Source organism: Alnus glutinosa, chromosome 12 (assembly GCF_958979055.1).
Source record: "Alnus glutinosa chromosome 12, dhAlnGlut1.1, whole genome shotgun sequence".
NCBI lineage: Eukaryota > Viridiplantae > Streptophyta > Magnoliopsida > Fagales > Betulaceae > Alnus > Alnus glutinosa.
The window spans coordinates 1,695,178-1,716,036 of NC_084897.1; the positions used below are offsets into that span (position 1 = coordinate 1,695,178).

General features: G+C 37.5%; 1 protein-coding gene and 1 pseudogene across 1 annotated transcript; one reads left to right on the forward strand and one right to left on the reverse strand.

Annotated features, from left to right (window-relative positions):
* Positions 1 to 5,565: 5,565 nt before the first annotated feature.
* LOC133852270 (uncharacterized) lies at positions 5,566 to 8,803 on the reverse strand (annotated as a pseudogene).
* Positions 8,804 to 11,113: 2,310 nt separating this feature from the next.
* On the forward strand, positions 11,114 to 18,927 carry LOC133851875 (cytochrome c oxidase subunit 5C). Its single transcript, XM_062288480.1, has 2 exons — positions 11,114 to 11,271; positions 18,529 to 18,927. Exon 2 carries the CDS (start codon positions 18,553 to 18,555, stop codon positions 18,742 to 18,744), a length of 192 nt encoding a protein of 63 aa, XP_062144464.1. The 5' UTR covers positions 11,114 to 11,271; positions 18,529 to 18,552; the 3' UTR covers positions 18,745 to 18,927.
* The last annotated feature ends 1,932 nt before the right edge of the window (positions 18,928 to 20,859 follow it).

Here is a 20,859-nt window from a genome sequence, read left to right on the forward strand (position 1 = left end):
AGAGGCACGTATGGTGGCCGGACATGCAAGGATTAACAGGCCTGGATTAGAACCAAATCGAAGAATCAAATCCCATTCGAGGAGGCTAGCTACTATGCGTTGGAGTAGGGCGCAGGTGGGACATGGAGCAACGGAAAACGTACAGGTGGACGGCGGGGAAAAATCCACCAGTGAAAAACAAGGAAACACAAAGAGAAATAGGAAAAAAGGGAGGAGAGGAGGCTAGGGGTCCCATCCTCCTCCTCGGAAATGCACTCAAGAAGGAGGCAGCAAGTCTCAAAACAGACGAATGAAAGCCTAAAAGTTTTTAGAGCATCTTTCTATAAACAAGAGAAAGAAGCTCCAGAAGCTGGTATACTTAGAAATTATTGGATCAAGAGAATTCTATGTAACATTTCTATACTCCATGATATGGACTTAGGGGATGCCAGCTCCTCATGAGAAGGGACTAGGATCTCTTTGGATAGTATAACATTTAAAATTAATACATTTATCGGTGTGTATATATATATATATGATGTCAATATTAGCACTTCAAATGAAAATGAGAGGATCCTTATTCCAAGAGAGGTGGCCTTTCCTCATTGTGAAGCGGTTGATTGTTTCTTGTAGGATGAGGGAAGGCTATCCTCTTTGAGGGGCGGTTTTTTTTTTTACAACAAAATTGTAATTTTGCAATAAGTCGACATATTGGTTATAAAACGTGTCAATCGACAATTAGTTTTTATATATAGATCGCATACAGGGACGAAACTAAAATTTTAGGCGTGGGGGCAAAGTTAAGAAGAAACTTTTTTGAGGGTCAAAATTTTATTTTAAAAAGGTTATAAAGGCATTTAAAAAAAAAAAAAAAAAAAATGGAAACAAGTTGAGGCTTGAGGAGCTGAACGACAAGAATCATTTAATTTTAGAAAAATAATAGCTTACTCCATATATCCTTAAAAATACTTTTGATATGTCAAAAGATAGTTTGGTACAACTACAAGCTTAAGGGACTAAATAAGAATTTTGTTTTTCTTAAAAATATTAATAAAATTAGGAAAATGATGGATTTACAACATCATCACAACAATTACACAACAACCCTTTATATTGGGGTGGGACCCAGTGTGTAGAGCCCATCCCCATATGAGAAGCTGTTGTACAATTATTATACCGGTGAAGTGTAGGAATCAAACCCCATAAAATTATAGCAATAGGTGTACATGGGTGCCACCTGCAAGTTAAACCGAAGTGTCATGACAAAGGACGAGATAGGGACAAGGATTCATTTTTACAATGACATTTCCCTTGCGCCTGCATTCTGTGACTCAATTTTGTAGAAAAATGAGTAAAATACTCTCTTCAAGCAATTTTTTTTTTTTTAATAATTTTATTTAAAAAAAAAAAAAAAAGAAAGTCCTCAGAACTCTAAAGAATTGAGAGAGCTTTCCATGCTTAAATTATTTTGTATTCTAGAGAGAAAATCAAACGGAGAAAGCGAGGAAGAAGAACATTACGTGCATATATGGGGATGCGTGCCATGTTAATGTGAGAGGTTCCTTGGAAATGATTTAACATGGTAAAATTAGTGCCGGAGGTTATATATAGTTATTGTTGGGTGTGATGTTTCTTGTTGGTTTGTTAGTTGTTGGTGGTTAGGGATAATAAATAGGTTTTTTGCGGAGAAGCTTATGAGACAACTGTTGTGATGGGTTTTACGTGAGATTCATGTGGTGAAACCCATCACATGAAACTCACTCTATATTTCTAAGCTAAGACCTTACACAACAGTTGTGTACAATTGTTGTGCAAGAATCATTTTCCTTATGAGTTTTGAGTGAATTTCTTTGTAAGGGTGATGGTGAGTTGTAGATTACTCATTATCTTCTAAGCTTGGCACATGGCCACATGTAATTGTATGACTATTTTCCATGGATTTGTATCAGATGAGGTTAAAAAAAAAACAATTACACCATATATATGTAAGGTTTATATTTAATTCTAAATTTTTTATAAGTAAAGAAAAAAGAAATTAAATTAAATTTGAAGCATTTTAAAAAAAAAAAACTAAAACACCTAAGCCATACGTCTTTTCCATGTAAAGACAGTGTGAATGAGCCTACGTGGTTACTTAGGATGTGTTTGGGATTACGATTTTGTAGACAAAAATTACGATTTTAAACTAAATTTCAGAAAATGAATTGTTTGAGAATTGCGTTTTTAAAAAATTACAATTTGAAAATGCATAAAACTGTTTTTTCAAATCACAGCCAATGGGGTGCTTTTTTGAAAACGTAAAATTGTAAAGGTTAAACTGCGATTTTACCAAACGTTTAACTGCGTTTCTAAAAATCATTTTTTTTCAAATCACACATTTTAAAATCGTTGTTTCTAAATAGCATTTTTTAAAATCGTAAATCCAAACTAACCTTATATCCCCGCCAAACTCCAAAACGTGGAAAATGACAGCATGTTTAACAATGATTTTCAAACTAAGCTTTCCTTTAACAAATAGATTTCAGGCCTAAATCATTCATGATTGCGTTTTGTTTAAATGAAGTCAAGCATCACTTCTTTAGGACAGGTTGGTATTTTAATAATAAATGTCTTTCTTATTTATAAATTTAGCCAACTTGTGTTTAACTATTTCCAATTAAAAGACAATTACATTAATATATTTTTGTATTCTTGTGATTGTAATAAAATTTCATAATCAATCATAAGGATATGAAAATACATTTTATTACCTTTTATGATTGATTGAGATTTTTTACAATTGGCTTTTCAAATTGCACGTAATTCAGATATTTTTACAGAGAGGGGATGCGAAACTCACTTACTTTGAACAGCATATGGTCCATTTAGGTTTACGATTTCAAAAATAGCGATTTTAAAATGTGAAATTTGAAAAAAGTAATTTTTTAAGGGAATTTTTTTTTTTTTTTTTAGGTTGGGTGTATGAGGGAGTGTGTAATGAGTGTTTTTGTAACACTTTTCAATTTTTAAAAACACAGTTAAACATTTGGCAAAATTGCAGTTTGGCATTCTAAATCGTAAGTTAAAATTTTGCATTTTCAAAAAAGAACTGTCTTACTTGTAATTTGAAAAGACAGATTTTCTGTATTTTCAAATTGCAAAAGATTTATTTTCTGCGATTTGATTTAAAATTACACTTTTTATTTACGAATTCGCAATCTCAAACATACCCTTAATCTCATACTAAGTTCCTTGGAGAGGTAGACTATGTAGTCCCCTTCCGGGAGGCTGCTCAAATTATACAATTAGGGAAGCCAATATCAAGGAATCCTTATTAGAGGAAGAAAAATGAGCAAATTCATGAGAAAATCGTATGCTTCAAATTTTGCCAAAAGTACTGGATTTGGATTCCTGATTATGGTGTGTTTGTTTCGTATAAAAAGTTGAATAAAGTTGAATAATATTCAACTTTTTTCAAAAATAAATCATATTTTATTTAACTTTTTCAAATTTTTTCAAATTTTATCTCACAAAGTCAAACCTCGTAATTCGCACAGTATATTCGAATAGTATTCGTATTCAACACCCAAACGGACCATTTAATGCACCAAGTCCTCTCAGAGGAAAAATGTGACATTGGACCAATATAAAATTCTGTGGAGAAATCACAATCCTGGTCCGTAGCTGGCATAATAGTCAACCGAGCCCATACAGCCTAAGGCCATGTAGGCTAAGCATGGGTAACAGCAAAAAAGTCGTAGTAATTTAGGGGATAGAGAAGTGTTTTTATTATTATTATTATTATTTTAATCATGATACTCTATTTTAGCTTATGCTCTCGTATTAAATCACCAATTAAGGTATAACCTATTAGTGCCCTTCTAAAACAGATGCCCACAAAACTAAAAGGACAGACCCCACATTAATAGCTAAAGCGTTTGCTGTTTGGAAGGCTGTGAAACTTGGAAGTTGTGCAAGCTTTGAAAAGAGAAGAAAGTTGTTGGAATCGATAAGAACAGCTGATTGATAATACAAAGATGGTGCTAAACTGTTTTCAATCACGGCATGCGGAACGCATCAACAGGTAAACAAACTCTGCAGCTCACCACCTAGCGAAGGCAACTAATCAGGAATCATTGGATTTTTTTTTTTTTTTTTTAGATACTTTGAAAAGAAAACAACAACCAAAAGCCATAAGAAAATATAGCTTAAGAAAGTACAGAAACAGACGAAAAACAAGCTAAACATATAAAAAAACTAGGTGGGTGGATCGTTTCCGCTAACAATTTGAATGGAGGGAATCGGGCGCGGGCGCGGGCGGGGGGGATAGGAGGGAATGCTGCCAGATGTGACTCTGGCTACGGCCCAATGTGCCACATAATGGGTTCAGAAGTTTGCACTTCTATTAACTTTTCGCGTTGACTAGGAGGAGGTAGCAGGAATCGAATCAATGGTATTGTGGATGATGGAAGAAATATGCCAATTTTGAGCAATATCCATATGCTGAAGAGCTAAGATGACGATTTGGGAATTTCCTTCTAGGATAAAACACGTAAGATGGAGAGATAAAGCCAATTGACTAGCAAGTTTAGCGGCTAGTGCCTCTCCCATATTTGGATGGCAAGGGGGGCTAATTTGAGTGTCCATTTTGATGATTTGTCTATGATCGTCACTACAAACAGCCGCCTAAGCTAAAAATGTGTCCCGTATAGCAGTATCAAAATTGATTTTGAAAGTAGATGATGGAGGAGGGGTCCACTTTTCTACAACCGGGAGATCGAAAAGGTGTTGCCAAGCTATAGAATGTTCAAGAGAAACCTTATTTATCTGTCTGGACAAATGTAATGCATCAAAAGAGAGACCATCATGGTAGGCTTTGATTCAAAACTATCCTATTTGTATTCATGATGTTGTACTTACTGCACAAGTTGATAATACTTGATTTATTATTGAAAGTCTGAAAGCTTTACTTGTTTTTTCTGAAAAAAGCCATCTCCTATAGTGGAAAAGTTTGAAAACCCCAAAGATCTTTACATGGCCTAATAATTGTTCGATGCATATTAAACAGGGAATAAAGATCCTCTTCTTTTTAATTGTCTAAATTTTATTTTAGTATATCTAATGGTGTATATAATATCATGTCATTTGAAATGTTTAAATAACGAGACAACATATATACTATTACACTATTAGATCTTTAAAATCTAACATGGTTAGTAGGAGTGAAAATGCGAGCGGATAATGATCATCCGCATTCGCTATCCGCATATGCCAGTGCGGTTATCAAAATTCATTATCTGCATATGCGGATAGCAGTTTTAGGACATCCGCATTCCTTTCTAGATAACATATATTATATATATTTAATTAAATTCACAAAAACAAGTCTTTTTAATTTGGTAAGTTTAAGACTGTTAAGTTATATTAGGTTTTTGTCACTATCATTTCAAAATCATATTTCACTACATTTACTTTTTGTTTTTTTCTTCTTTTCTTTGGGTAATCCAAATCCCGATTACTCTATAAAATAATGATCATCTGTGGCTGATAATCGTGAATTATGTAACAAATGAAATCTTAATTTATTTAAGTTTCCATATAGTATTAATCGCATTATTTAATCTTCCATATAGATTTAGATAGTAATTCAAAACGCTTATTACTTCATATGCAGATAGCGAATAATTACCACAATAATCATACGAATAAGAATAATATTCATATGATGCATGTGCCTAAAATATAACCGCAATATTCTCACCATAGGTTGGAACCAGGCATGAAATAAATCCTCCCAGTTTCAAGCAGAAAAAACGGCCTCAATAATAGCATGCTTCTTTTTAGGGTATCCCATACCGATCATGTGGCTGAGATACACCCTTCCATCCTTCACGGTTGCTGATGTGGCCAAACGATGCCTTGGCCCGGAGAATGTTGCCACAACAGAAGCTGTCACCCACCCATCGGAGCTCTCCACCAATCTCCCAGAAGGGTTCCCGGCAACTACAAGCTTAGTTGCAGAGATTAATTCCAAACCATCTGCAAATGACAGGGGCCCCCCCCGACGACATTGACGACATCTATTACCTTAACTTCGTCTCCCTTTGCTAAATCTACCTTAAACAAACTGCTACTAACCGTATGAACTACAATCAGGAAACCGTCAGGATGGTAAACAATTCCATTAAGTCCGATCATCAAAGCTTTGTACCACTCCTTTGGAAAGAAAAGCGGGCTTCTAATGACTGATAGAAGCTTCCCATCAACCCCAACTTTCCAGATTTTAGTAGCTGTTACATCAGTAACATATGCAGTCCCTTCTGCGTCTACTGCTACATCATCCGCAAACGATTTCTCATCACCTACGAGTCATCAAAACACTGTAAATTATGAGAAAAAAAACAAATTCCATTATTGTGGCGGCATGATTAATCATTTTGGACTAAACAATGGAATGCTGAAAGTACTCCCTCTTGTTGCCCCGCAAAATTCCTTTGCACCCACATCCATTACAGAAGAAGAAGAAAAAACCAAAAAGGAAAAAAAAAAAAAAGGAAAAAAAAAAATTGAAATCTTCACTTGCCCCCTTCAGAGTATCATGGATTTTGCAATTATAATTTCGACTTACAATACACAATGTTATTGACCGCAATATATAGGTTGCAATTTATTTTACTATGGAAAAAATGCATATAATTCTCTCAAACAATTATTTCATTGTCAATATCTCCTCCAAACTATCAATTGTGTCAATCTCCTTTCTTAAACTACTGAAAAATGTCAATGTCTCTCCTAATGACAAAAATACCCTTTATAAAATTATTAATTTTTTTTAAAAAAAATTAAATATTATTTCAAAAAAATCTAAAATAATAAGAAGTTATATTAAAAAAAAAAAATGGGTTTTCTTTTTCGTTTGTTTTATTTTTTTTATATTTTTCAGTTTTTTTTCATTTTTTTTTTTTTAACATGTGAGAATCACATGTTTTTTTTTATTAATGTTATTAAAAAAACATGTAAAAAATACATGCTATTTAAATAATATGTGATTCTCACATGCCAAGAGACACATGTCAATCTTATATGTGGATTGTAGGAAATTTCTGTCCAATATAATATATATAGTTTATGTACCATAATCATATTTGACCTTAGAGTAATAGCTTAATTTACAATGCAATCATATTTTAATTCCATAGGCTATGTCCGTGTTGACTTCTGAGTCAGTAAGAAGAACTGCCTCACGGCCCAAACAATGATCCTCTCTAGTTTAAATGAATTGGAGAGGGTCCAATTAGTGTTATTGAAGGAGTAATAAATATTACTCCTTCAATAACACTAATAGGATCCCCTCCCGTTCATTTGAACCGGAGAGCATCTAAATGCTCACAGCCCTAACCTAACATTTTGATTTTCTTACCAATATGATTAATCATTATCACTAAATATAAAACTATCATAAAAATCTTTAAAATTTCCAACTCAAGGAGATTTCGATCATGGAAATAGTTTTCTTTTAAACGAAATTAGATCAAGTTTTTTTTGTCTCAATCAATTAAATTGATATTTATGTTTATTTTTCGTATTTTACATGCTCTATTATGCTCTGTTTATTTGGGCGTAAAATATTTTTTGTTTTTTTCAGTGTTTTGTGCATCCGAAAATGATGGTCAAAATAAATCATTTTCATTTTGACCGTAAAAGTCTCTTTAATTTTTGAAAAACGATTTATGAAAACCGTAAATCATTTTTTGGATTTAAACTCTTCACTCTTACACGCATATTTTTAGGAATTCGCCACCGCAGGACATTGGAGTTTGTTGGTAGCCCAAATCTATCACTGAAGGTCTCCAAATTTTTGTATATGATTGCCAGAATCCGGCCAGTGCTAAAATTTGAAAATTTCTGCCGGAATTTGGAATCTGACTAGTACTGTGCTAAATTCCGGTCAGTTTGGCCGGAATCTGGCTATTTGTACCGGATTCTTGCAACCTTGGACGTACTAGGCCAGATTCTGGCGAAACTGACCGAAATCTAGCCATTGCCGCCAGATTTGAGTCTCCATCTTTGGAATCCAACAACAATAGCTGAAATCCAGTGAAAGTGATAGGAATCTTGCCAGCTAGTGACGAAATCTCATGTGGTTTTCGTCATTGGTGATTTTTTCGTAAAAACCAAATGCCAAAAAATATTTTCAAAAAAATTATTATTTTTTGGTTAAAAATATTTTCCATTGAAACAAAGATTATAAAATTACAAATGACTAAAATGACGAAGGAGGGACGGGAGGAAAACTTTGTCCTACAATACTTACAGATCATCAAACTTATAATTACATAAGCTGTCAAAAAAAAAAACTAATACTTACTTGGACTAACGAGGTGGGTTAGAAACAAGCGCTTCCAGGTGGACAAATCATAGGCCGCCAGCGCATTGTACCGGTTCCGAATGGCATCGGAGACAGCCACCAGAAGCCGGTTCCTTGGCCGGTCAATGGAGAGCCCGAGGGACGCATTTCCGGCCAAGTCAACGTCCTTGACGAGCGTGAACTCCTCGAGGACGGTCTCGGCGGAGTCTTGGTCAGGGACAGAGACCTGGCCCACGCCACCCTCGATGAAGGAGACGAGGAATCGACGATTGAGATCATCCCACTTGGCGCACTCGCGGAGCCAGCCGGAGCTGTGGTAGCGGTAGACGTGGGTTGAGGGCTTGGCGAGCTCCAGAGAGATGAGGTAGGCAATGGGTATCGCTGAGAGGAGGAAGAGGATGAACAGAGTTCTGGTGGAGCACAAGGCCATGACACGTACACACAAACTAAGAGACAAAACAACTTGTCTTATAGGAATGTGAGTGAAAAGAGTTGGAAGTTGGTATGCCACTGTGACTGAGGAATGGGAATAGATCGATCATGAGGGGTAGGAAGATTTTTTTTTTTTTAATAATATTTAATTTAATAATCACATTAGTATTATAAAATTTTTGTGGGATAAATTTTTTTTATTATATAATATTTTATTGGGATATGATATAAAATAAATTTTTTTATTTACTAAAATAGTACTGGATCTTGAGAATTATATGTAATAACTAATGGGGTTACATGCCCCTCGTAAGAGGGGAACAGGATATTAAAATGGAGGGGATTCTCTTCATTTCCTTATAAAGGAGATGTATAGTTATTTTTGTATGAAATATAAAAAGATAATTATATCCTTACTTTATAACTAAATTGAGAGAAATGAAGAGGATCTAAATTCCATAAGAGGTGGCCTCTCCTCGTAGTGAAGCGGCCGCCTATTGTTGTTGTACTGTATGGTGAGTTAAATACAAAATTGATCTTTATAGTTTGTAAACTTTATTTTTTGTTCTATAGTTTTAATTTTTATTATAGTATGAGAAAAAATGAAAACGGTACTTTCATTCATTTTTTCATCTAAAACTAACAGAAATTCACGTCAACGCCAAGTGACACCATTTAAAATGCAACACGTGGCCACACTACTTTTTTTTTTTTTTTTTTTTTAAAAAAAAGGTGGTTCGGCCACTCCCAGATTGGCCACATGGCCAATGAGGATGGTTCAGCCACTCCCAAGGTAAAAATATATATATATTTTTTTTCTTTTCCATTTGGCCACGGGAGTGGCCGAATTACTTCCGTGGCCTATGGGGGCGGTTCAGCCGCCTCTACAATTTTTTTTTTTGTTTTAATTTTTTCTAAAAGCCTTAAAATTAAAAAAATAAAAAATAATGTGATCATATGTCGCATTTTGAATAGAAAAATAAATGGAAGTACAATTTTTATTTTTTCTCATACCATAAATACCACCTATAATAAAAATTAAAATTTAAAAAATAGAAAATAAAATTTACAAACCACACAAGCAAATAAGTGGGGAGGAAAGGCTACCCCTCTTTTGGTAGGGGGCTGTTCCTCTCTTGTAGGGAAATTAATTGAGGAAGTCAATATGAGAGAGAAAGGAAAAAGAGTAAATTCGTGAGAAAATAATATGCTTCAAATTATGCCAGAAGCCCTCCGATAGTAACAATTAGATATAGGAGTGACAACTGGAACTGACATTTGGACCAATCTTTAATTCTGTTTAATAGAAATCACAATCCTGGTCCGTAGCTGCCATATTAGTCAACCTACCTAGCAAACCAACCCTGCCCTAGGCCAAGGAATTTTAGAGTGGTTTAAAAATAAAAATAAAATAAAATAAATAAAACAACCAATTTAAAATTGCGTTAAAGAGTTTTAAAAAAATATTTTTAATAGATAAAAAATTGTACAAAACAAAAATTGGTTTATTTGGTAAAAAAAACTAAAAAAAATACATTTTATTTTATTTTACTTTTTTGCTCTAAAAAAATGTCAAAATGCACTTTTAGAATAAGTTAAAAATGAAGTTTTCTCTCTAACGATATTTATGACATGAAAGCTCTATTTCTCAATACAATTCCAAACAGACACGGGCGGAGCTAGGTTTTACAATTTGGAGGGGCCAAATTGAAAAAAATAAATTTGGAGGGTCAAAACTAAAAAAAAAAAAAAAAAACAAATTTAGGGGTAAAACTTTAAATTTCTTTTTTAATTTTTTTTTTTTTTTTTGGAAAAAACTTGAGGCTAGGGGTGGCTGCAAAGCCTCAAGTGGCTCCACCCCTGCAAACAGACTCGAAATTAGTTTTTGACGGTGAATTTTTTTTTTTTTTTTGGGGAGAAACAAGTTTATGGCTTTTTTGTGGGGAGCGGGGGGGCGGGTGGGGAGGCGTTTAACCAAGGGCGGGCTGGAAAGCGGAAACCAAATAAATATATTTTGTTGCGGTTCAAATTTTATTTTGTTGATCTAAGAGTGTATAGAGTATCATATTATTTAGAAGTTTAAAATAAGATAATAATATATTTACTATCAAATCTGTAAAATTTAACATAAACCGTAAAATGGATCCTCTCCATTTCGTTCATCCATGCACGAGCTTGAAGAGTAATTGGGGTAAAGCCCACATACCAAATCGGGTTCGGCCCCTGATTATCATGCTCACTTTTTTGGGCCAAGCCTCATGAGTAATGTCCTAGAGCCCAACAAAGAAAAGGAGAAAAGAAATCCAAATCCGGTGCAGAATACAATAATACCAACGAACAAACACTGCCTCTAGAGGACCCCACCACCCCCAGAACAAGGGGGGCATAACAGAGATTTAACCAATGCCAAGGTCACAGCCACCGCTGAAAAGGGGTTCCCATTTCGGTGGTATTCACAAATCACAAATCTGATTCTTCAGCCAACGACGACTCGGTCTACCACTTAGGTTCAGGTAACCTCTTCTTTACGATATTGGATTTTATTATATACGATTTTCGCTGTTCTACATAGCTTTTCAGTCTTTCAATCTGCTTAGTTTGTTTCTTGATCTTTTGTTGTTCTTGTTCTTGTTTTTTTTTTTTTTTTTTTTTTTTTTTTTTTTTTAATAATATATAAATTTAATTGTATGTTTGGTTGGTGAGAAAATGATCGAGAATTATTGAAATCTTAGTATTGGGTTTCAGATTTAAGTCATTAATGAATCGGAAAAGACCAAAAAGAGAACCCCATCTAACTGGGTCTCAAACACGCATTCTTCTATGCTTGGATTTCGAATCTTTCATATTTTTTTTTTCAGGTTGTAAGGCAGAAAAAATTTTGATGGGAAGTTTTGCTTTTGATTTGTTTTTACTCGTCTTTTGCTTAAAAGTTAGGGTTTGTCTGTACATGTATTTTGTAAGGGGATTTGTGATTAATAGAGGAAATGGGAAGGGAAAATACTGAATAATACTGGTATTGATATTTCTGAGCGATTCGAGAGGCTCAGTCTCTCCAAGGAAGGATCGCAATAATTCTCAAGTACCTCTATTCCCTTACTACATAGTTCTTATATAGACTCGGTTAGGAATCTTCTGCTCTCTCTCTCCTTAAACGACTGACAGTAAGCAATAACAAACTTAGGGTAAAATAGTAAAAGAACAATAAGAATAACAGATTCTGGAATACTTCTAGAATTCTCCTTGCAACGGTCTACACCTTCCTGCTGCGTCATTCCTTCTTAGCTGTCTATTGGTAATAACCCATGGCAGATTGATACCCATGGGCTAGTCCCCTGATAGGCCCATGACAAGGCCTCTCCCATCAGAGCACCTTGCCCACAAGGTGCGGGTACTGATGTTGAAGATCCCATAAAAGCTCCCAAGTAGCATCGGCCGAAGAAGCACCCATCCAGCGAACAAGGACCTCTGTAGCCGCTTTGCCGCGGCGTTTGATCATTCGTCGTGCAAGCAACTCCTCTGGCTCGGGGCGAATTTCACCAGCAGCATCGATTGGCGGAAGGGTGGAAAGAGGTGTGATATGTAGACCCAGTTTCTTCTTCAAGCAAGACACGTGAAATACTGGGTGAATGCGCGCGTCAGAAGGCAGGTCCAGTTCATATGCAACCGACCCAAGGCGACGTAAGACTTTAAATGGGCCGAAGAAGCGAGGAGAGAGCTTCAGGTTTCGGCGTAGAGCGACGGTTTTCTGACGATAAGGCTGAAGGCGCAGAAAAACCCAGTCGCCAGGCTGAAATTCACGTTCAGTGCGATGTTTGTCAGCTTGAGTCTTCATCCGATGCTGGGCCTCGCGAAGATGCTCCTTAAGAATAGAAAGGACAGTAGAACGATCCCTCAACTGGGAGTCGACTGCAAGATTAGCTGAGGTGCCAGGAACGTAGGATAGAAGAGAAGGTGGTGGATAGCCATAAACCGCCTCAAACGGTGTAAGACCAGTAGAGGAGTGGTGGTTAGTATTATACCACCACTCAGCCATAGGAAGCCACATACTCCATTCTTTTGGTTTGGCACCCGCATAACACCTAAGGTAAGTCTCAAGGCACTTGTTGAGAGCCTCAGTTTGCCCATCCGACTGGGGATGGTAGGCTGAGCTGAAGGCAAGAGTAGTGCCCTGGAGACAAAATAGTTCCCGCCAGAAAGAGCTAGTAAACACCGGGTCACGGTCTGAAACAATTTTTGCCGGCAGCCCATGTAATTTGAAAATATTGGCCAAAAAGGCTTGAGCAACGGTAGCAGCAGTATACGGGTGAGCCAAAGAGATGAAATGTCCATATTTGGAAAAACGATCGATGACCACCATGATAACAGAAAAACCATGAGCCAACGGAAGGCCCTCAATGAAGTCCATGGAGATGTCTAACCAGATCCGGGAAGGTATTGGCAAAGGCTGGAGCAGGCCTGGGGAGGGCAGTGTCTCATGCTTATTTGTTTGGCAAACCAAGCATTCACGAACAAATTTCTTAATATCAGCACGCATCCCTGTCCAAAAAAAATTTGCCTTGGCACGCTGGATGGTCTTGTGATACCCGGAATGTCCTGCCGCGGGATTGGCGTGGATGAATTCCAAGAGTAGTTGCTGAAACGGTGAATCCTTCACAATCCAAAGTCGACCTTTGCGAAGGATCAAACCCTGCTGCAAGGAGTATCCCTTAGGAGCAGCCCTTCCCTGCTGCAGAGTAAGTAACAAGGCAGCAGTGTATGGATCCAAGAGATAAGAATCCTTTAAATCCGAGATCCAAGTAGGAGTCGGAAAAGAGATGAGAGAAATAGAAGGGTCAGACTCGGGCAACCTGGATAAGGCGTCAGCAACCACATTGTCACGGCCCTTTTTGTATTCTATTTGGAAATCGTAGCCGAGCAGCTTGGACAACCAACGCTGCTGGAAGACTGTTCCCACCCGTTGTTCCAACAGAAATTCAAGAGCCTGATGATCTGCACGTACTGTAAAAGAGTGTCCCAGCAGATAAGGCCGCCACTGCTGGACAGCGGTGACTAGGGAAAGCAACTCTTTCTCATAAGTAGAGAGAAGGAGTGCCTGGCCCTTAAGGGCCTTGCTGAGAAAAGCAATGGTCGGCCTTGCTGCATTAAAACAGCGCCGAGGCCCGTCCCACAAGCATCACATTCTACCACAAAGGGAATAGAAAAATCGGGAAGCCTGAGAACCGGAGGAGTCATCATCGTCTTCTTGAGCTGATCAAAAGCAGTCGACGCAGCTGGAGACCAGTGGAAGGCATTCTTCTTTAATAAAGCCGTTAAGGGAGCAGCCAAAATACCATAGTGCCGAATGAACTTCCGGTAATAACCGGTCAGGCCCAAAAACCCGCGCAGGGCTTTAATCGACTGCGGAAGAGGCCAATTCAGCATGGCGTCCAATTTTGCCGGATCCGCTCGAACACCTTGATGAGAGATAAAATGGCCAAGGTATTCAATCTCAGCCACAGCAAATGTGCACTTGGATTGTTTAGCAAAAAGATGGTGCTGCAATAAAACCTCCAGAACTGCCTTTAAGTGGTGCACATGGTCCTCCAAATTCTGGCTGTAGATCAATATATCGTCAAAAAAGACGAGAACGAAACAGCGTAGGAATGGACTGAAGATTTCGTTCATGAGGGCCTGGAAAGTGGCTGGAGCGTTTGTCAAGCCGAATGGCATGACGAGGAACTCGTAGTGGCCTTCGTGAGTGCGAAACGCAATCTTATGAACATCGTCGGGCTTCATCCGGATTTGGTGATAACCGGAACGAAGGTCAAGCTTGGAGAAAACAGTTGCACCATGGAGTTCATCTAACAATTCGTCAATAACCGGAATTGGGAATTTGTCTTTGATAGTATCACGGTTAAGGGCGCGATAGTTCACACAGAGCCTCCAACTGCCATCAGCCTTCCGGACCAAAAGGACTGGAGCCGAAAAAGGACTCTGGCTTGGGCGAATGACCCCAGTGCTTAAGAGCTCACGTATGATCTTCTCAATCTCAGCCTTTTGGAAATAAGGGTAGCGATAGGAGGGAATATTGACAGGGTGTGGACTTTTGAGAACAATGCTGTGATCATGGGAACGAGAAGGCGGCAAACCAGTGGGTGTGGAAAAAACCTCTGTAAAGGAGTCCAAGAGTGTCTGAATGGGAACTGGTAAGGCCGTAGGGGGTGGAGCTGTATCACAAGAGAGCAACTTCAATAGGAGGCCCTTAGTAGCGGCAGAGTTGGACTGAAGAAAGTGGGCTCCGTCAGCTACTGAAAGTTCGCCAGGGGGTACACCAGTGAGTGTAAGGTTCTGGGCCTGCAGTGTAAATGACATAGTCATTTGGGTAAAATCCCACAAGATGGGGCCCAACGTGCGCAGCCACTCAACGCCAAGGACAACATCACAGCCCCCTAAAGGGATCAAATAGAAATTTGAGATGATAGTGTGGCCCTGGATCCGAAGGGAAACCGAAGAGGCCATCCCTGAACATGGAATGGAAGTGCCATCCGCAATATTAACCTGAAGACGGTGAGTAGGTTCAAGGGAGAGTGGGACCTTAAGCAACAAGGACTGATCCAGGAAGTTGTGAGAACTGCCTGAATCAACCAAAATGCTTACTCGATGTTGGAGGAGAAAACCCAAAAGCCGCATGGATTTAGCACCGAGCGAACCAAAAATAGCATTTAAGGAAATCTCAGGGTCTTTGCATTCCACTACGTCAAACTCCGGCGTAGGCTCAACTGTGTCGGTGGAATCATAATAAACATCTTCTGGAGCTTCATCCGAAAGTAGCTCTAAGCCAGATAGGAGATACAGGCTAGGAGACTTGCATTTATGGCCAGGTTGCCATTTGTCGTCACAGTAATAACAAAGGCCCCGCTCCCGGCGTTCCTTCATTTGAGCAGGAGAAATACGATGGATTGGGAGTCCAGCATGTGGTTTGGCCGGTAAAGCCAATGGAGCAGATGCAGCGGTTGGAACAGGGGAGGACACAGTGCCCGCATGGGTCCAGCTCTGTTGTCGGCCAAAGGAAAAAGAAGACGTAGCAGAACGGACAGGTCGTTTGAAACTCTGCAAGTATTCTTCCTGGAGTTTGGCAAGGCCAAACGCAGCAATAAGGCTGGTAGGATGTAACATACGGACAGGAAGTCTAATATCATCCTTTAAACCACTGAGAAAACAACTCAAGCGGTTCCTATCAGAGACCCCACGAAGCCGATTAGATAGAGCCTCGAACTGAGTGGTGTATTCAGCCGCCAAAGAAGATTGACGAAGCCGCATCAACTCTTCCATCGGATCGTCATAAGCTGGCCCAAATCGAGTTAACAGGGCATGGACAAAAGCATCCCACGTCGGAAACTGCCCCGACTTCTCTGCATCCTGGAACCAGATGAGGGCCTCGCCCTCCATGTGGAAAGAGGCCATGCGAAGGCGCTGATAAAGGGGAGTTTGATAGTAATCAAAAAACTGATTAACTTTATAAGTCCAGCCCGCAGGATTGGTACCATCAAAACGGGGAAAATCGAGACGTAAGGCCCGAGTTGTCATCAAACGGTCGCCTGGTTGAAGATCCTGCTGGTCGTCAAACTGGAGACGACGGTCATCTTGATGGTGCCAGCCTGGGTTGCCAAAGAAACCACGATCATCGCGGCCCTGCCGAGGCTCAACACGAGCCTCCAGCCCCTGAGCAGGAGGAACGTCATGACCCACATTTCCCTGAGGAGGAAAGTGGCCAGGTGCGACGAGGTGTGGTTCGGGAGGAAGCCGAGCATGAGTAGTGACGAGGGTGCGCAGTAAATCGGACATTTCGGTGAGTTGCTGCTGAAAGGAGGTATTATGGGTGAGTTGTTGCTGTTGGAAGGCATTGGTGGTGGTCTGCTGCTGAAGAAGGGCATCCTGACACTCTTTCAAGGATTCGGATAACTGGAACAAGCGGGTACCGTCAGCCATGAGGAAAGATTAGGACAAAGGAGAATGGAAAAAAAATTTGTGAGGAAGCAGTGGGTGAAGGAGCGACGGCTCTGATACCAAATGTAAGGGGATTTGTGATTAATAGAGGAAATGGGAAGGGAAAATACTGAATAATACTGGTATTGATATTTCTGAGCGATTCGAGAGGCTCAGTCTCTCCAAGGAAGGATCGCAATAATTCTCAAGTACCTCTATTCCCTTACTACATAGTTCTTATATAGACTCGGTTAGGAATCTTCTGCTCTCTCTCTCCTTAAACGACTGACAGTAAGCAATAACAAACTTAGGGTAAAATAGTAAAAGAACAATAAGAATAACAGATTCTGGAATACTTCTAGAATTCTCCTTGCAACGGTCTACACCTTCCTGCTGCGTCATTCCTTCTTAGCTGTCTATTGGTAATAACCCATGGCAGATTGATACCCATGGGCTAGTCCCCTGATAGGCCCATGACATATTTGTTTGGCTGAGTATATAAAAAGAAGATTGGGATTTGGCAAGCCAGGTTGGTGTGCCTAATTTAAGCTTTGTTAAATAGGATTCTCGGTTGATGTAAAACAAATTTACTCACTGCCTAGGTATGATGTTGCCTAAGATTTTTTTTAGCCGTCAGAATGTGTTAGATAATTATAATGTTCAGTATCTATCTTGTGCAAGTTCTTTTGATGGGCTGTACTAAGATTGAGAAATGAATTCCATAACAAAGTAATTTCTCTATTTTGGCTTTTAACACTTATTTTATTTTCTGGTTATTTGAACTGATTTGCGTTCTGAATGTTTGGGTTTTCTTGAAAAGAAAGAGGAAAGGAAAGTATATGTTTTCTTGGGACTGATAATTGACAGGAAAAGATTTGGACTTTAAAGTGAACATTGTATGATGGACCAGTGATGATATACCTAAAGGTTATTGGGATTAGGATCCTCTACAATTTCAAAGAAATTTTAGATTCTCAAATTATGTGAATTGAGACCTTTTTTTTACATCGAACGATGTGAAAAATACTACATATTAAAGATATGACATGTTACTGAGGCAATAAATAAATAAATAAAATATTCCAATAGGCTTTTTATTCACTTTTGAAGAGACGCTTCTTCTTTATTGAACTAAAAGACAGTTTTTTGCTCAAAGCTTTTCTACGACATAAATTATAAGAACCTGGTAAAAATATATTCAATTCTCATTGTTAACATGTCACATTTTTAATAGGTAGCATTTTTCATGATATTCGATACATAAAATGACCTAAATTAACATAATTTGAGAATCTACAATTTTAAAGAAATTATAAGAGATCCTGATCCAGGTTATTGTGCCAAAGTAGTTGAAAAAAGTTTATAAGTTTGCCCACAGATCTTTGCTTTCTTATAAACAAATTTAATCTGGTTTCTTGGTTGAAGTCTGCCCTTGGTTATTGAATATCTAACCGTACAACTCAATGCCTGAGTATGATGCTGGTCAAGTTGCAATTAAGATTGATTGTAGCAGCACATGGGTATCAAGATTTTCACCTTATCGAAGTTGCAATAACGAGCTTGTCCTTGTTCTTTGATAGACTGCAGTAAGACTTGTTTCAATCTGTAATATACTCCATAACAAATTCGCTTACTGGTTTTTTGAACGTATATGAGTATGATATTAATTTATAATAACAGTTGTAATCCAGCATTTACTTATCCGTTGGAAATATTGTTTGGTTATTTTAATTGATTGGCTTGTTAATTTTACCTTTGTGCCTCTTGAGAAAAAAATAATGAAAATGGCCTCTCTCCATTTGCAGACTGTACAAAGCTTAAGAAGCACAATGGCTGGCTCTAGGGTTGCTCATGCCACCTTGAAAGGACCAAGTGTTGTCAAGGAGTTATGCATTGGGCTGGCACTTGGTTTGGCAGCCGGTAGCCTCTGGAAAATGCATCACTGGAATGAGCAGAGGAAAGTGAGGCAATTTTATGACTTGTTGGAGAAGGGTGAGATTAGCGTTGTTGCCGAAGAATAAATCTTCTTAGTTTCTGTCATGTGTCTATGGACACATTCAGCAGTTTGATCATTTTATTTTCCCCTATATTTGGCTCCTGAATCTAAGATGAGCTTAGTTTGGAATTTAAGGGAATAAACATATTGTACTGATTTGTGGAGTACAGTGTTTGCTTTAGATATAAATTCATGAAGTTTCATGGTATTTGCTTGTGGTTTGTCTTATGGTTGCTCAAGTGAAAATGCCAGGCTGCTCACTTTTATACTGCGTACGTGGAACTTACTTCTACATCTAAAACAAAGCAGACTGGTGCAAATGAGGCATTCTCTGTCTGCATGTGAATATGTATTTGGACAGTTTTCTTTCAAATTGGATTGGAAAAAGAAATCTCGAGTTCTATATGTTAAACTGATATTTGTTTTAATAACAAGTGATTCTCGACATTTGTTTTTAGAGTTAAGTAATTTTTACGTGCATTTTTTAAATTTTTGTGAGACTCATAGTTTCTAAAGATAGATATTAATTTAATTGACTGAATTTGAAGAATCGAAAGAATTCACCTATATATCTATCTATTGTCAGTTGTCTGATATAGGAAAAGTCCATACGAGATCATTAGATGCACATTGAAATTTGGCTAGAACCATCCAACGAAATGGGAATTGTTCCCATAATTTTGTTGAATATAAGATGGCCCAAAGCAAATAAAGAGAAAGACTGAAAGTCTGAAACTACCGATCAAGGCGCTCATCCTGCCGGATCAAGAGTATAATAATAAGTGTACAAGTAATACTAGAAACTATATTTTTATCTCACAATATTGCCATCTAGTAGCCTCATCAAAATAGTTTTTTAGCTATTTTGATGAGCCAATTTGATGAAAACGCTAAAAAACCACTCCCAGCAGCCTCACCATTTTAACCAAAAAGTTTTGATGAGTGAAATTACTCACCAATTCATTCACCAAATTTTGTTTCACCTTTCTCTCTCAGAGTATTTCTAGTAGCCTCACCAAATTTTACTCACCAAAATAACTAGCAATCATTTTTTTCTATTCTGGTGAGCCACTTTATTAAAATTCATCCAGCAACCTCACCATTTTAACTAATCAATATTCACTATTCCATTTAAATAATAATTTTTTCATATTTATTTATTTTTTCTCTATATAATCTTTTTACAAAAAATCATTCATATCCATGAAATAAGGACATTATCGTGTGAGAGATGGGAGATGGAAGAAGAAAATGAGAGAAAAAAGGAAAAAAAGTGTGCTGATCATGTGAGAGAGAAAGGTGAAATAAAATTTGGTCAGTGAGTTGTTGAGTGAAAATGTCTCATCTAATTTGGTTAGTAATTTCAGTCATCAAATCTTTTTGGTTAAAATGGTGAGGCTGCTGGGAGTGGTTTTTCAGGATTTTCATCAAATTGATTTTAGTGAGGCTACTAGGAATGCTCATGATCAGCACACTTTTTTCCTTTTTTCTCTCATTTTCTTCTCCCATCTCTCATCTCTCTCACACAATAATGTCATTATTTTATGGATATGAAAGATTCTTTGTAAAAATATTAAATAGAGAAATAAAAAAAAAAATCTGAAAAATTATTATTTAAATGGAATAGTAAATATTGACTAGTTAAAATGGTGAAGCTGCTATGGAAATTTTAATAAAGTAGCTCACCAGAAATTAAAAAAAAAAAAAAAAAAAAAAAAAAAAAAAAAAAAAGATTTTTAACTATTTTGATGAGTAAAATTTGGTGAGAATACTCTAACAATCCTAAACCCACTTTGGATAAATCATTGTTATTAAAAAAAAATAAAAAAATTAAAGGTTAGTTAAAACCTTTCAAGATAATTATGAGATAAAAATATGGTATATAACATTACTCTAAATTCATATGAATGCTACAACATCCCAAAGACAATCCTTTAAACTATTGTTCTTCTGTTAGCTTTGCTTGATAACACTTTAAAGAGAGAACAAAAAAAAATTAACAAACAACTCAAAGCACAAAATATCCAAAACTACTTTTATCTTTATATTACATCATAACACTTTTTCCACAAAAAAAAAAAAAAAAAAACCCTCTAAAAAGCATTAACAAACGGAACGGGGGGAGGGAAAAGGGCGAAAA